This window comes from Rhinopithecus bieti, unplaced genomic scaffold (genome assembly GCF_001698545.2).
Source record: "Rhinopithecus bieti isolate Rb0 unplaced genomic scaffold, ASM169854v2 scaffold_19, whole genome shotgun sequence".
Taxonomy (NCBI): Eukaryota; Metazoa; Chordata; class Mammalia; order Primates; family Cercopithecidae; genus Rhinopithecus; species Rhinopithecus bieti.
Window position 1 is genome coordinate 3,185,690 of NW_016803360.1, and position 18,289 is coordinate 3,203,978.

An 18,289-nucleotide genomic window follows, 5' to 3' on the forward strand; every position below is an offset into this window, starting at 1 on the left:
TATTTGACTCGCAAAACTGTATTCTTAATAATTAAGCTTTTAAAATGTCCTTTTACACAAAAGTAGGAAAAGCAAGTAAGATATAGGTAACATTTATTTAAATCATGAATGCATAATAAGAAAAGAAATGTGTGTGTGACAGCATTTTTTCCAATTTTCCATTTGGCCAAACCAGCTTTTCTCTAAAATAATGAGCTATGCCAAATCACTCCACCAACATCACCAGATTGTAAAAATGTACCAGTAAAATGAAGGCCATAGATGCAGAGAACAATGGATTTAATTTAGGACAAAAACAAATCCCAGAAATCATTCTAAGTCAGTCAACTGAGCATTTTGAGAAAGTTTAGCTTATACTGATGACAAACATGCAGGTTTATCTCAAAGGAAAAGAAAACACAATGGTTTCATCTTTTATTTCAATTTAAAAGCTGAGATGGAATGTTAATATTGTCTACTTCTGCTTTCCTTGTTTAAGCACTAAAAGAAATGAAGCAGTCATTGGAATGTTTTCCATTTTAAAAATCCCTTTAACTATATGATTTTAAAAATGTCTGTCTATCTTCAAAAAATGAAAATCAAAGCACATAGCCAAGAGCCAAGAGACGAGGAAGAACATTCTCATATCTCTTCAGCACTTGGGGTTGGTAGTGATTGTCAGCACTTTAGACTGAGCCAACTCGACCTAATATGACAGACGACCAGAGCTTTTAGTTATAGTATTCATCAGCTTCCTTTCTCAGCATACATAATTGGCTCATATTTATGTCATTGTTGCTATATGATTCCTACAGCTGTATAATACCTAAGAACTTTACTTATTCACCATCTCTTTTTTTCTCTGCCATAGGTTGAGCTCTGTTAACCTTGAATCTGCTGTCTCCTATCCTACTGATGGAAGCGTTGCAGCAGCTGTAGAAGTATGTCAGTGCCCACCAGGGTATACTGGCTCCTCTTGTGAAGTAAGCTTGCAATAATGCATCCTCAGTGCATTCAAACTTCCCTCAACATTGCTTTCAATAACCTATTCTAATAAGAGCTGTTTTTTTCTATCAATAATTACACAAATAATGGGTATCACTTAAAAAAGAAACTTGAATGTCTACCAAAAGCTGTGGCTTTCAATTAGAGTATTAACCACATAATTTCATCTTGTAACTGTTTCTCTCTGAGATATATTGCCTATGACTGAAAATCTGATGTTTCTGTCTTTGTTATCTATTTGATCTATTGTATGCTGGATGGTAGCAGAATAACACTTCAAAATATTTTATCTTCATTTTCATCATAATGGTTATCCAAAATTTAGCACTGTATTTTTTTTTTTTTACTTTTCTCTCATTTTTTAATTCTATGTATCACACTCTTCCTCTACTTCATTTCTAAGAATACAACCAAATCACAATCATCTGAAGCATTACAATCTTCAGAATGTCAAGAACATAATATATAGAAAAAGTACCTTGATAGAGAAAATTGCCTATAGGTCTTTCATTTGTTTAGCACCTAATGTTTGAGATATTTATTGTTGTCTCCGTATCCTAGATTTATAATAAGATTAATGGTTCTTACTTAATATCACAGTGTGTCATCTTAAGGTAACACTTTTTATTTACTTCTATATATTTTCTTTTAGATTGTCTGAAAATTAGTTTTACTTGAAACCTGGTCAAAAAATGTGAACATTATTTCCTTGACAGAGGGCATGGCTTGCAGATAAATAGGAGCTTAGTTTCTTTAAAATGGTGCCTTTAAGGAATCATTTGAGTGTACTGAGATATTTCACTTCAGAACACTACCTCATTATGCCATTTATAGAAATACTCTAGGCATTGCTTTGTCGGTTCTCTCGTACTTGAAAAATAATGCATACATCTAGAGATACACAGTCATGTTCATGACAGCTGTGTTTCCTTTAACTGAGCTCGGATTCACCTTTCTAGAAATAAAACTAGGTATAACTTATAGAAGTACTTGCTTTTCCAAAATTCATGTAGATAAGATCAAAATAATTATGGATATCAATTAGCTATGTCAACCTAAATTTGATTTTACGTATAAACCATACACTGTATTTGATGAAACAAGAGCCTTTCGCTCTTGATTCCCACCAGACTGCTCTATTTGAACTTTGAAGATCCTCTCTCAATTGGCATAATACATAACTTAATTCTACTCTTGTTTTAATGCTTGTTTCCACATATGTTATTCTCATCCTTTGCATTATCTTTTATACAAGTTCCAAAAGCCCATTGAATATAAAATTACTTGAATATTACAATTGCTTAATTGGCTATGCTTTTAGTCTCTTCCTTCTCTCCGTCAAAAATATTTTTGATACATTCTAGATATGTCTGATAAATTCTGTAAATTTACCTGCATAAATTGTCAGTAAGTACATACAACATAATCCCTGTCCTTATGGAGCTAGCAGTCTGTTTAGGGAGACAATAAATACCTAGGAAAAATAGGATCTCAGCGCTATGTAATTAAGAGACCAGTATGTGCTACAGAACATACATACGATAATCATTCAGAGGGATGAGCTACTGCAGTGGAGAGAGATGTAAAGTGTCCTGGGGTGGAGAAACCTTAAATTGGATGCTAAATAATGGTAACAGATAGATAGAAGCATTTGAGTGTGAAAAAAAAAAAAACAAAGAAGAGAGAGATAATAAAAGCTTCCTGTATCTGTCACTCAAGAATTGTTTGATAAATAAAGTTACTTTGTAATCCATAAAAGAACTTAATTGAATCAAGAGACAATGAATTTTGGAACTTTGAATTTTCTCTCTGACTTCTTCATTTCTTCTACTCTCTAAAATTCGTTTTTTCTTTATGAAAATTTTCTATCCCTAAATTCTCTATTATTCAGTCCTATCCTTTCATTATTTCATTTGCTTTTCAATTAAGTGTAGTTCATAAGGCCAGTCATTCTAACCTTGTTATCACTAATATCCTGGGATCCCTTAAAAGCTGAGTAAACACCAAAGACCATTAATGTCTTAAGTCCAGCTTGCTGAGAACCTCTAGCCAAAAACAGATCAAATGACTCCATTGTAGATATTCTCTTTAACTTCATTTGAGGCCAAAATGTTGATTCAGAATCTTTTTCTCGTTTCTACTTGACTTCTTATAAAGTGTTCTACAGTTAAATCTTTTTAAAATTTTCTTACTGCCATAGTACTGTCATCATTCATTTCACCTGACAGATGAGACAGGTGGGATACTAAAAAAAGAGTTTTGGGCAATCTCAGTTTCTTCTATGTAATGGAAATAATATTAACCACTTCATAGAATTGCTTGTTTGTTCATACTTTCATTTAGCTGACTAGTATTTGATGATTATATATTTTGAGACAAACAAGACCCTACACATGGAAAATAGTACAATTAACAATGCAGATATTGTACCTGTCCTCAAGGATGTTGCATTGAGTGGTGGCATTAACAATATGCCAGAAGGCAAATATAATAAATGTGACAAATTCTATGAAGGAAATAAACAGGGTGAAATAAATAGGGTTCTATGATAAAGTTACTGCAAGTTGTTGTATGAAGGTTAGAAAGCCTATTTTGTAAAAGTTTGTCAGGAAAGGCTTCCTGAGGTGGTGACAGCTAAATGGAGTGTTGAAGAATGAGAGGGACAACGATGTAAAAAGAACTGCTAAGGAAGCAGTGTAGATTGTGGAGTATGTAAGGACTGCAGAGAAGGAGCATGGCTGGAGCTTTGTAGGCAAGGGGGAAAGTGGGACAAGATGTGAATGGAAACGCCAGGCCATTAGGAGTTTTGCACATATGATAAGAATTGAGCATTTTATTCTCATGGCATGGAACATCATTGCAAGCCTTTTAGCAGAGAAGTGGAGTAGAGTAATGATCTGATTTACATTTTGGGGTTTGGGGTATTTCTTGTTTTTTGAGACAGGGTCTTGCTCTGTCACCCAGGCTGGAGTGCAGTGATGCTGTCAAAGCTTACTGCAGCCTCAAACTCCTGAGCTTAAGCCTCCTGAGTAGCTGGGACTACAGGTGTATACCACTATGCCTCAGCCTCCTGAGTAGCTGGGACTACAGGTGTATACCACTATGCCTCAGCCTCCTGAGTAGCTGGGACTACAGGTGTATACCACTATGCCCAGCTATTTTTGTTTGTTTGTTTGTTTGTTTTAATAGAGACAAGACCTCACTATGTTGCACAGGCTGGTCTCGAACTCCTGAGCTCAAGCAATCCTCCCACCTCAGCCTCCCAAAGTTCTGAGGTTACAGGCATGAGCCAACGCAGCCAGCCTGAGTTACATTTTTTTGAAGAAGGCATTATGGCTACAGTAGGAAGAACATGTCTTAGGCGGGCATGAATGATAGGAAGGAGAAGGGTTAATATGTAGTTACAGTGGAACACCACAATAATAGTGGGTGCTGTTAGGATCATGGCAGGGGATATAAAAAGACTTATCATATTCTATATATATTTTGATAGTAGAACCAGTAGGACTTACTGATTCAAGACTGTATGTCCGGGGAGAGATTAAAGAAATAAAGAGTTTAAGAATGAGTCATAGATGACCAGTTTGAACGATTGATCAGTTGCTTGTGTTGTCATTTACTGAGCTGAGGAAGACAGAGAGAGGAATAGTTGGTGGGGGTGGGGGGGTATGGAATCCATAGTCCAGTTTAGAAATTTTAGGTTTGAAAAGACTGTGAAGTGTAAATGTCAATGTGTATTTATAATATTCAGGTCTTAAATTCAGCATGTCTGTCTGGTCTAGAGATGTTTTTGGAAGGCATCATAAACTATGGAACTGAATAAAATTACCCAGGAGAAAGTGCAATTGATTAAAAAAAGAGAAAAATAACCCAACTCAAGCCCCGAGGAGCTCCTGACATTAAGAAGCAGGGTCAAAGCAGAGGACACAGCAAAGAAATATGGTAGAAATTTGAGAAGTGTGATGTCATAGAAGTTGAGAAAAGAAATTGTGGGAGGAAAAGGAGTCAGCTAGGCCCCAGGCTGATGAAAGGTCAGATAAAATGCAATTGCAGAATCGTCCATCAAATTTGGCTGCATGGAATTTGGTGACAAGGACCAGAGCAGTTTTAATTGAGAGGTGGTGACACAAAACAGATTAGAATGGAATGAAGTGTGAAAAAGAAGTGAGGAATATAATACCTGTTAAGAGTAGTGTTACTGAAAGGAAAAACATAGATGACTAGAAAAGTTATATGAGGTTGAGGACAGTTTTGTCATTTGTGTTTTGTTTATTTTTGATGGAGACACTAGATCATTTTTTTTGTGCTGATAATAATGACCCAGTAGAAAAGAAAGTTATTACTAATGCATCAGAGAAAGTGAATATTGAGAAGAAAACAGGTGCTGGAATCAGATGACAAGTGGAGCAATGTTCCTTTAGGAAGAAGGACCCCACATCCCCCACATCTCTTGTTTGGAATGGGAATATGGCAACAAGGTTTGGAGATATATGCTTAGATCTCTGGACTTGTTAGTGCAAAGATGGCTTTAATTTTTTCTGTGAGTAATAAGATAAAATCACTGGCTAAAAGAGAGGTGTAAGGAGTTGGGAAGATTGAAGAAAGAAGACGTGGTATGAGTAGTGCATTTGCAGAGTATTAAAACAAAAAACTTATTAAGGAAAACTTCATGGATATCTGTCTGAAAACAGATTAGTTCTCTCCGTTTTCTCAATATCCTTAATTTTACCCCTTATGAACATGTAGCTTCACCGGTTTTTTTTTTTTTTAATTATTATACTTTAAGTTCTAGGGTACATATGCATAACGTGCAGGTTTGTTACATATGTATACTTGTGCCATGTTGGTGTGCTGCACCCATCAACTCGTCAGCACCCATCAATTCGTCATTTATATCAGGTATAACTCCCAATGCAATCCCTCCCCCCTCCCCCCTCCCCATGATAGGCCCCAGTGTGTGATGTTCTCCTTCCCGAGTCCAAGTGATCTCATTGTTCAGTTCCCACCTATGAGTGAGAACATATTTCAGAAAGAAATCACTTCTATAATAAATCTAGGGATACAAACAATTTAATGGGGAGTTATGGGAAGGGATTTAATTAGGAGAAATGGAAATGGAAAGGGATAGAAATTTGACAATTTTGGGTTGGTTGTGGGAGTTGAACAATGAGAACACATGGACACAGGGAGGGGAACATCACACACTGGGGCCTGTTGGGGGTGGGGGCTAGGGGAGGGATAGCATTAGCAGAAATACCTAATGTAGATGATGGGTTGGTGGGTTCAGCAAACTACCATGGCACGTGTATACGTATGTAACAAACCTGCACGTTCTGCACATGTATCCCAGAACTTAAAGTATAATAATAATTTTAAAAAAGAAATTTGACACTTTTTTGTTACTGCTCAAATTAAAGAGAAAGTTTATTTTATTTATTTTCAGATATGAAGTATCAGTACATAATGCTTTTATGTGTTTGTTATTGATGCTCAGATTTGAGAGTCCTCATATCCTGAGGCAGAAGGAACATTTCCACGGACACATAACACAATTCTATATCCTTTATTACTTCAGTGATTGCTCTTTTGTTTCCTTTTCAACTGAAAAGATGGGCTTTTCATGATATATGATGTTGTACTCAACCATCCGGAAATATAGTAAATAACCCACAAGATGCAATTTCACTGGAGGGGGATCATAAGCTCTTAGAGGGCAGCAGTATTTGCCTCGTGCTTATTTTGCATCTCATCCACTTTGTAGTAATCCCCACAGACGAAAAACTTAATTAAGGATGACGGGGAACTTAGAGCAGGCATTGACACAGGGAATCTAAGAAGCAAATATCCTGTTTTAATCAGAATTCAGTTTTTATATAATAAAGTGTTTCACATTTTAAACAAGGAATGAAAAATACAGGCAAAGTTATAGAAGAATGCCATCAAGTAAACTAACAAGAAAGTATGTGGGAAATAAATCATAAACTTTTTGTATACATAGCAAAGCATAATAGGATTGAGGAATTTTAGCATGAAATACATGAATTATATATGTGTAGAAATTAGCTGTGTACGTGGTCAAATATAAGTGTGGGTGCTGCCTTTCTTCCAAATCATGTCAAATATTTTCTGGAAATGATGAAGTTAAGGGCAATTAGTATGTGGGAAAGTGAATACATTCCAGAAAATCAAAATTGCTTGGGATGACATTGGGTACTCTCTTAGGCTAAGATTATATGATGAGTCCTTTTATATCAGCTGCCTTTTTCACAGTACTTTTTCTTCTATTTTCCTGTCTGTGCTTTTTGCTTTGAGACTGTCACATTTCAATTCTTTATATCGCTGCTTTATTTTACCATTTCAGAAGCGACACCAAGCTAATGCTTCCTCTAATCTCATACCTGCCAATAACACTAAGGTCAGTGCAAAGCCCCAATGTCAGGAAGAATACCTCTGTCGCAACGTGTCAATAATGGCAATGCTTTGACAAGCACATTTGATGAGTTTCCTACCTGTTATTTTCTATTATCAGAAAACAAACAAAAACAACTTTTTGTTTTGATCTCCAAGACCGACTAAAGCCTTATCTTCCTTTCAGTCTTGTTGGCCTAGGCACAGGCGAGTTAACGGCACCATTTTTGGTGGCATCTGTGAGCCATGTCAGTGCTTTGGTCATGCGGAGTCCTGTGATGACGTCACTGGAGAATGCCTGGTAAGTGCTCTCTTCTTTGGGGATGCTGATTGACAAGTCTGAAATCATCTCAACAGATGCTACAATTCAGTTACTACCCTGGGGACCTTAAACACTTGAGTCAGTAAGTGCTTTGACAAAGATCTTTGTATTGAACTGAATTGGAACTGAGAATGCCCTTTCATATGTGATCTTCCTAATGAATATGAAGAAGTGTTTATCCATATTAGTCCAAGAATAAATAATAAATTAGAATCACATATATTATATTCTAATAAATTAGAATCACATATATTATTTTAAGGCATAACTTATGATTGGAGATATAACTACCATGAATATATATGGTTTACTTCCTTCTATAAATCTATGGAAAGTACAGTGTACTTTTAAAATAGAGAATAATTTTTATCCCCATAACATGAAAAGTATAAAATATAACCTTTACAGGAAACATAATTAAGTTTTCTTCATGTTGAAAGTGAAAACATACTGCATATTTTTATTTAAAATGTTCAGAATTTAACTAAATGCATAGGGTCATTTGTAGATTAAAATAAAACAATATGTAATACATATTCACCAGAGCTGCTTCTCCTTTACAATTAAGTCTAAGCTTTAACCAGAAAATAGGCTTTACAAAGTGCAAAGCACTTTCCATCCTGCTAAGAAGTCTTAGGATTGGAGAATTACACTGAATAGACCATTTTGATTAACTCAAGGGCACATTAGTTTTATATTGTCTGACATGGCGTGAAGCTTGAAACAACACTTCTCATTTCATTAGTCTTGCAGAAACACAATTTAAAATGGTTCCAATTTAGGAGGATATCACCCTCTCATTTCCCTGAAGAATTTAAGGCAGACTCTGTTATCTGTAATTCTTAATATTCTATCTTTCTCTTGCTCATTTTCCCCCATTTCTCTTCTACTTAAAAGCTTCTGGGAAAAATCCAAAATGAAAATTCAGGACTCTCGTTTCAGTGTAATTTGGCATTTAGGTTTATTGATGCTCTTTCTCTTTTCTGTATATAAGATTTTGTTTAATTGCATTGCATTATAAAGCATGAGAGTCTTAATTTGTGGATCAGTAGATTTTGAAATGACATTTTATGAATAGAAAGACTAAGTGATTTTCATTTTAATTATGCCATAAGTCTTTTAAAATGTACTTTGGGAAAAATATTGGGTTACCTTTAAACACTTTACGAACATGCAATACGAAATAATATTCAGCCCAAAACTGACATGGAATTGTTTTACGTACCCTAAGAAGACAAAAATAAGTATGTCATAATACCAAACTCATAATGTTCTCTATAGTCATATTTCATGTTGAATTCATTAGGATAAAATCAAATCAAATGTTCATGCTGAATTCATTAGGATGAAAGCAAATTGGTCCATTTGGTGATGTGATATTTCTAAAACTAGAAGCCTTTTTTAACGAAGAAAACAGTGTCATTCAGCATAATTTTGAGAGAAAGAAGGGAGAGAACAGACCCTACTAATGAAACCTACTTTACTGATTTTGTTTCATGAACAGAGAGATAGGAGGTCTCTTTCAAATAACAGAGCGATCTTGAGGCAACAGTGGACATCTTGATGGTAAAGACAGAATCTGGTGTTTCCTGAATTTTCCATCATAGCTAGTAAATAGGTGATCATGTAGGATATACTGACTTTCAAGTGCCCTTTCTCCAAAATAGTACTGAAAACTAAGTGCTGATATTCCATTTTGAGTATGTGAGTTCTGATATAATATACAAAGAGAAGAATATTTTAATGTTGCTCATCAAAGGCATTCTTACTGTTCAGTTGACCCTACATTTTAGCTTCTTATTTATTTTTCATGAACATTAAATAGTATGGTTTTACCATGAAAATAAATTTATGAACGAATGCTTAGCTTGCTTTAAAATTTGATTATAAATTATCTGAAATATATTTTGACAACAGAACAAAATCTAAACTTCTGCAATAGTGTAGGTCTATATTAAAAAGACATTTTAACTCAAAGTACATTTGAAATAAGCCAGGAAGTATTCAATGTCACATGGGAAGATTGCATGCTTGCTTCTTCTCATGGTTCTTGTGATATGTAATGTGAGCAAAAATTTGTAAAGCGCTTTTGTAACAGGACGCCTGTAAAAATAACCAATTCATCAGAGTGAAGTTTCCATCTTTTGTTTTGATTTCCATTATATAGGTTGTCTGATGCTATTTTCTGGTTTCCACTACAAAATACTTGAGTTTTAAGATGATTTTATTTAATGAAACGTGACATTAGAAAATGTAAGAACTACATATTATTTCTCTTTTAAATCAAAAATTGGGAAAAAAACCCCTCTTAATTATGCAAGATTTTCAGTTGAATGCTAGAAATACCATTTTCAACATGTTTAAGGCGTAATTAATTTTTTGATTCCATTTCTTAAAACCCTTAAGTCTTTGAAGACATAATTTTAGTTGTATCAGTGAGATAACATGCAAATAATTTTATAAAAAAAAAAATTCTTTAGTAATAGCTTAGTTTAGCTAAACTTAAAATTGAAGGGAAGTAAAACAAAATCAAATCAGGGGAAAATCTTTCTCCATGTTTTGCCCATTAAATCCCAATATGGTGCATTATTCAGGCAACTATTTATAGTGAAGTTGACCTTAATGCTATCTTTTAAAACGTTTTGTTAAAAATAAATTTCAGAAAGAATTTTAAATAACTTAAAGAAAAGCCTGTTTTCAAATATCACCAGTTACTACAGAAATACATATGCACATTTAGTTGATGAAACTGGCATGTGATGTGTAAAATTTTTCAGTTTTCTAAATGTTTGATTATGAGTCAAGCAAGCTTCTCACAGATGTAATACACTAGTGCGTTGTCCAAGCCATCAGAGTCCACTGAGGCCAAAATTAATGTCTGAGCTAAGAGGGCATAGCCCCAGAGGATTTGTATGACTAGCCACAGTCTCCATTAAATTAGCAATTTCAAGCTGAACAATTGATTTTTACCTGGAATCAGCTACAATTTCCATTAAACATATGTCGTTAGTGCTCTATGACCACATACCACACACACACACACACACACACACACACACACACACACACACACAAAATCATGTATTTTCTTAAGGAAAAAACTAAAGAAAAAATGAAGTAAGATTTGCATAATGAAAAACATTAAAATGAATTTCAGTCATCTTTTTGTAGGTATGCATATGCTGAAATTAGTGTGTAGTTTATAAGCTAGATATTAAATTAACTTTCAATGCTATTTCCCTACTATAAAATTGACCATTTAACATGGAAAAAATATTCTTGCTGGCGGGGAACAGACTAACGACTTTGTAGACCTATTTTTGGCAGCATGTTGATCCTTGACACCAAAATAATAAACTCTGATGCGGATTTCTTTCTCAGAACTGTAAGGATCACACAGGCGGCCCATATTGTGATCAATGTCTTCCTGGTTTCTATGGCGATCCTACTAAAGGAACCTCTGAAGACTGTCAACCCTGTGCCTGTCCACTCAATATCCCATCCAATAAGTAAGTAACAAACTTACCCCATGAATAAATTCAGCATCCATTTCTGCAAATACACTTTTCATAGCAAATATACCCTTTCTCTTATCCCTTGTAAGTAAATAATAAACACAGACATGAATTTTTTTCAGGAAAATAATATGAACTTTCCAAACCTAAGGTATTTAAAACTATGAGGATTTCTAAGAATTTGTAATTTTTTAGCTCTAGTTTTGGTGATTTAATATCTGAGAGTAGAACTCAAGAAGAATTTTGACACCAATTCCAAAGAACATAAACATTTATACAAACACATACATGTGCATGCATGTACACACCTACACACAGACACATACCCATCTTCATGCCTTAATAAAAGGATACAAATACAGCTAATTTGGATTCTACCCATACACTATTTTTTTGTGAATCTTGGGCAAGTCATAAACCTCTCAAAATGTAAACTGAAGGGGCTGATTTAACTGACTTTTAAGCACCCATCCTATCTCTTCTTTTAAAAAAATTTCCAGTTGTTTACGTAGAACAACCACCTTACAGCAGATTTTCGAAAAACACACAGCAATAAGAAAGAGCCCTTGACTTCCTCATTTCCTTACCTTTTAGGGGAATGCTATATCCAGCTGCTTGAATTCACATTTCCTCAGGGCAGCCATCTCTAAGTAAACAGCTAAGCACACTCCAACGAAAATATTCTGTTTTGTTCTTAAATTGGGATACTATGTTGAAAAAAAATCAACAATTGTTACTCAAAAGCAATTACAGATAACTATACTTTTAAATAAAAGGAGATTCTTTTCTGAAGAACTCTCTTAAAGGTGAGCTTAGTGCTTAATGAAGTTCACATCGTATTGTACGCTTTCCAGCTATCTCTAGGCACTGTGATAACTGACAGAGCAAAAATTGTCAGTGATCTTTAAGGGAGATCTGTCAGCTATAGTCTTTAATGTGAAGATGTGATCAAGTAGGTCATACTTCAAACTCTTACCCAGAATGCGCCTAATTAAAATGGTCTTTTGTTAGATTCAATGAATACTATAAGCTAAAGACTTTCAGATAATTCTGACATTAAGTTTAAATGTTCTCCTTGGAACTGTTCTTCCTACTGTTCAATCCGCATGAAATCCTTATCCTCCCAATGACCCTCTTTACTCAGAATTTTTTACCTTACTCATTGTTTGGAAAAGAAAAGAAAGCACTACTATTTAATAAAAGCAGACTGCTATATTCTAGGCCAAACACTATATTTGGTATTATTTCACCTTCAGCTATAACTCAGTAAGGTAGATATTATTATCCTCATTTTATAAATTAAGAAATGAAAACTATTAGTAGAAAAATGGCATTATGGTGCCAATTCTAGAACCAGAATCTTTGGTTTAAATGCTGGGTTCCATTCTTTCCAGCCGTGCAACTTTAGGCAAGTCACTGAAACTCTCCGTGCCTCAGTTCTGTCATCATTAGTTATAATAACAGGACTCTCATAGGGTTGATGTGGGAAAGACATAATTGAAATGTGTAAACCACCTAAACTGTGACTGGATATGATGAACCCAATCTAAGAGCTGACTGTTATTAACCTGCTCAGAGTCATAGAGCATTAAAGTATCAGAGTTGGAATTCTAGTTTTAAAATCCATGTGCTTCCCAAATCTCTACAGTCTTCAATGAAGACTTTAAAAAAAAATACACAGTGCATTTTAAGTGATAACACTAAAAGCAATAATTAATTCATTAGATAAGTCAATTTATCTAGCGAGGTTTTGAGAAAATAAGACATTGGGTTAATGCAGGGGTCCTCAACCATCTATGGCCTGTTAGGAACCGGGCCGCCCAGCGAGAGGTGAGTGGTGGACGTTACCACCTGAGCTCTGCCTCCTATCAGATCAGGCAGGCATTAGATTGTCATAGAAGCTCGAACCCTATTGCGAACTGCACCTGTGAGGGATCTAGGTTGCATACCCCTTTTGAGAGTCTGACTAATGCCTGATGATCTGACGTGGAACAGTTTTATCCCAAAACTCCTCCCCTGCGTCTGTGGACAAAATTGTCTCCAAAACGAGTACCTGCTGCCAAAAATGTTGGGGACCACTGGTTAGTGTATATTAGTGATCAGAACATTTCCAGGGCTTAAGGCATGATCCTGAATGAGCACAAAGCTGTAGATTCTTTAACAACCAAGGATGTTAGAGAAGAGGAAGAAGGCAAGAGAGAAACCTACTAGAAAATAATGAATATAGGAGAACAAATGAAATATATTCCTTCATAATTAATGGCTACTCAAGTCTATGATAGTCACAACATCACACAAAAACCTGCCATCTGGTATGTAAGTGAAGAGTTAGATCACCCAATGGAAGACCTACTCGTTTGCCATGGCTGAATGGCATTCTCTTAACCATTCTCATTTACATGAAACTCATTGTTCATGACTAACATGCATTTGAGGAAAGCAGAAGGATTTTATCTGGCCACTTGTATTGCATCTCCTTCTCAGCCAAGATACCAAGAGCATTAGCACCACTATCAATCCAATAGAGCTGGCCGCTCATTGCACCATGTGAATTCCAGCTGAATACATATTAGAATTATATAATTCATTGAGTATGTAAACCCTATGGATTTACCCTCAAGTCTGACCAACATTTACTATAAATGCAGAGGAAACATTAGGGAGATAATTTTGCTTGGATAATTATAGGCATTCATGACCCATTGTTGTCTCTTTATTTGCTGTGCATTTACTTGGATAATGGGTTCTAATTGTTGTTTCTGAAAAAGAAAGAAAGTCTGCAAGCATTAAGACACAGTCTATCAGTGCCAAAGGGATTGGGGTTCCAGTGTCCAATAATGTTATTTCCTAAAAGATGTGTATTCCAATTTGGTATAATTATGTTGATCCTGATTTTTAAAAATGCAGATAACACAGTGATGGCAATACCAGTAACACCAAGTATTTAAGGATTCTTCCATTTTCAAAGTGCTTTCACTTAGAGTAAGTAATTAGCAATACTAGTAAATATTATAATTAGCAAATTATCAAATATTAATATTATAAAATATTAAAACTAGCAAATTACTAAATAATAATTTTATTTTAGTAATAGAATTGGGACTAGAGTAGCAATCTATTTTAAATTCCAGCTTTCAATGTAGTATTTTAACAAGCAGAAAGGGAGGGCAGTGATAATTCACTTAGTTTATAAATCTTAGAAGTTTTGTGATAGGATTATAATGTCTTTTACATTTAAAACAATTTAAAACAATTTTACATTTAAAACAACTAGAAAATTATCATAGTTTAACTGCACAACTGTGATGAGAAAAATCCGTTTTCATCTAACAACCTGAAATGTTTTAAAAAAATCAGTAAACAAGACACTTACTGACCTAGGGAAACTATCCTTTTTAAAAAGGTTTTGTAAAAAACATTACTGTTACAATGTGAGCTAGAAACTCTGAGATATGAATTGAATATGTGCACATAATCCTGAAGATGGGATTTTAATTTCCATGGGTTATTCAGAGAAAGAAAAAAAAAAAAAAAGAGCTAAAGGTTGCCGCAACCTTCATGGGAAGTCTAAAGCTTAGTGATAGTTTTACCTTGGTGATTTATCTGTTTAATCCCTGGTCATAAATCTTATAGATCACAAGCATTTTGGCTCCAAATTTCTTAGATAATATTGCTAAATAAATCAAATGTGTAAGAAGATAGAGATAGATTGGTGTAATTATTATGATGTATGAATACAGACAAGCATATAATATTTAAATTATACATATATATCAACTTCGTCAACTATTTACGGTGGGCACTGTGCTTGGCCTTCTCATCTTGTTGATGTATCTATTCTAACTATAGAATGTAACTAGGCAGTAAAATTTATCTGGAGAGAAGCAAATAAAAATGTAAGTATTCCAAATGTTTATATTCACTAATTTCTGGCATTACATAGCTTATAGGTTAAATAAAATATGAAAGAGACGTGTGAATCTCTGCCTTTGAATACTTAGGATGTGTTTGAAAATATAATGTTATTGAAGTTGTTATAGATTTTCATCATTTATATAATAAAAGACAGTATTGGCACAAGGCTGGGCAGAGGTAGGCCCTCAATAAGTTCTGTCTACTAATATCATTGTAAATACTACTGCCTTGTGTGGGTCAGGAATGCTGAAATTTAAGTTTTTGAAAGAATGAAACTCAAATTTAAGTTGACCTTTAGATCATATTGAATGCATATTGTTAAAATTAATATAGAGAAATATATTCCAAGACAAGAGGTAAATTTAAGGAAACATCCAATTTAACCATATTCTCTAGAAAACTGGGAATGCTCTAGATGCTTTAGTACTCTTTCCTACACATTGTTTTATGTCCACATGGGAGATTATGATGGGTCTTCCTGGTTCCATATAACAAAGGAAAAAACTAAAGTTCAGAGAAATTAAATGCCTTGGTAGTGATTATACAGCTTGCTTGTGGCAGAACCAATATTGGAACTCATATATTTTGACTCACCTCTCTGTGCTTCTTCCAGTGGGGCTCCAGTAATAGAAACAATTACAGAAACATTGAAAAGAAGCAAAAAAAAAAAAAAAAAAATCAATAGAATTTAATGTCAGACAAACTGTAAATGTTCACTGTAAAAAATCAGTAAATCTGCACTGTTTGGCAAGAGTTATGTTAACTACGCTACATAGTTACAGTTATATTAACAGGTATGTTAATATAAGGGGCTACAACAGGATGCGAAAACTGCAGATTTAATTCTTTAACTATTAACTAAATACCTTAAACATTAAATCAACATACCTTAATTTGTTTAAAAATTTGTAAAAAAAAAAAAAGGCAAACTTTTGACAAATTAGTAAATTGTATCTATAATTTATTATGGCACTATGCTTTCATACTTTTCAGTATAAAAGGGTTTATCAAATCAATCATATTATTCCATTTTGCAGAATGGGAAACAGGTTTAGAGAAATATATCATTCAAAGACATACTTAGAAATTAAATCAAGTCTAATTAAAAAATCCAATTGTGAAGATTAAATCAAATTTCATAGTACTTAAAGGTAATTAAAGAAATAAGTGTTTGCTTAATGATTCTTCTGGGAATAAGTAGGAGAGATCATCGAACTGAAGAAGAAAAAACTTAGAGAGAAACTTCAGAAATGTATGAAGCTAACACCAAAATCATGAAGTAAACGATTTTTTTCTTTTTCTCCTCTTCCTCTCAGTCCTCTGCCCCTTCTCAGTTATGTGTGGATAGTCTCATTACCCTCATCGGCAGCTTCTCCACTGACATTGTGTAGCCACTCAGAATGGTTTCTTCTCCTACCCAAGATGATAATTAGTTGAAAGGAGTCCTGATCCCCTCTATATGCAAATACAGAACATGCCCTGATTCTCTAACCCTCATGATGGAAGTTTTAATTTTATGCTCGTGATTAAAGGAGTGGTTGTTTTATATGACATCACAGTCTTAAGAAGCAATTCCTTATGTTTTATTTCAAATGCATGACAGTTAAAGACACACAAAATATTCTCACACATTTACTTAATATGTGTTTAATTTTATTTTAGAGTATTGGATTAACTCTCTGTGGGAGCATTTTATGTTGGAACTGAATTTCAGGACCCACAGGAGAAGTTTCCCTAATGTCTGATAATCAGGAATTGTTGAGCTTCTATTGAGCAACTGGTTTGTTTTTGGCTTCTGGCTGCTCTGAATTGTTTACCTGTTGATTGTTCACTTTTGCATTAGCTGTGAAAAACCTCAAGGCCAAATGCTGATCCACCATTATCAAATGGACATACCTTATAACATGCAGTTTGAATTCTAAATGCACCCTTGAGTTTATCTTTTTTTTAGTTTTTTTATCTTTAACCTTGCTTTATTCTTAATGCATATATTTTGACAGATAGAATTAAATTATTTTTAGAACAAGATTGATTGTTTCTGTATGTATGCATGTACATGCATAAACATACATGCATATGTTGACATACATAGTCACATGTATACAAGTATATGTACGCATACATATATGCATACATATATACATACTTATAAGTAGATCCTTATAAAAATAAAAGTGTATATTCAACCATTAAGAGGGATTATTTTCATGTCCAGCTTCTTATTGGTTATCCCAATAACAGCTTCCCTTCCTCCCCTATTTGTGGCAAATGCCTGCTGCTCTTGGCTTTTCTGTGTTTCCTGTGGCGTGGTTTGGATAATCCAGGATGAAGAACATTCTCTGCTGGTGTGGAGCTAGCCAATTAGAGATACATGACATAATCTTGGAATCACTTGAACTCAGTGATGATCTCAAAATTTCCTCTTTGTATCACGGAACAATTAGCTTCATATCTTGGCCAAAATCAGTGCTAAGTCACTGCATTTGCCAATGCAAATTCTGTAGACGTTTTTTACTGTGCATGTTTTATTTCTCATTCTAATTTTATTTTTGTTGTTGAATGCCATCTTCTGCCATAGCTGTAACTGCAATTACAGCAATAAGAGAGAGAATCTTCAGTTTATGTTGTTGAAAGGATATCAAAGCACAAATACAGATATATTTTATGAGAATGTTTTATTTGGATGCATTATGTCAAGTATCTACATTACTAGAAACCTAAACTTACTTAATTCTTACCGGTAGGTTTCAATGACAGTTGGTTATAGGAAGAAGAGAATATCACCTTAAGAATCTAAAGTCCTAGATCCCATACTAAATTCTCCTGGAAATTTTGCATATGACTTTGGTTAAGAAAAACTGTGCCTGCCCTAACCAGCTCATAGGATTTTGTGAAAATGTGGTAAAATTGTAAATGTATTCTGAACTGTAAGGAGCTAGTCAAATCTAACATATTTTTATTGCTTAATTTTTTTCTTGAAAAAGTGTTGATTTTTGTCAGTGAACACCTTTTACTTTACTTACGTTGCTTTTAACTGACATGTGAATGCATTTAAGAATTTGAAGTCTATTTTATGAATAGGTTTAAAGTGTAGGGTGCAGTGGCTCATACCTGTAATCCTAGCACTTTGGGGGGCCAAGGCAGG

The 18,289-nt window shown here is 34.3% G+C and overlaps 1 protein-coding gene across 1 annotated transcript in view; it reads left to right on the forward strand.

Annotated features, from left to right (window-relative positions):
• The window catches only part of LAMA2 (laminin subunit alpha 2), a 640,343-nt gene that overhangs the window by 376,063 nt on the left and 245,991 nt on the right, over positions 1–18,289 (forward strand). Inside the window, exons 15-17 of the mRNA XM_017879679.1 lie at positions 851–962; positions 7,580–7,693; positions 11,096–11,223. Coding sequence (XP_017735168.1) covers positions 851–962; positions 7,580–7,693; positions 11,096–11,223 — 354 coding nt within the window. The remainder of the gene's footprint in view (positions 1–850; positions 963–7,579; positions 7,694–11,095; positions 11,224–18,289) is intronic.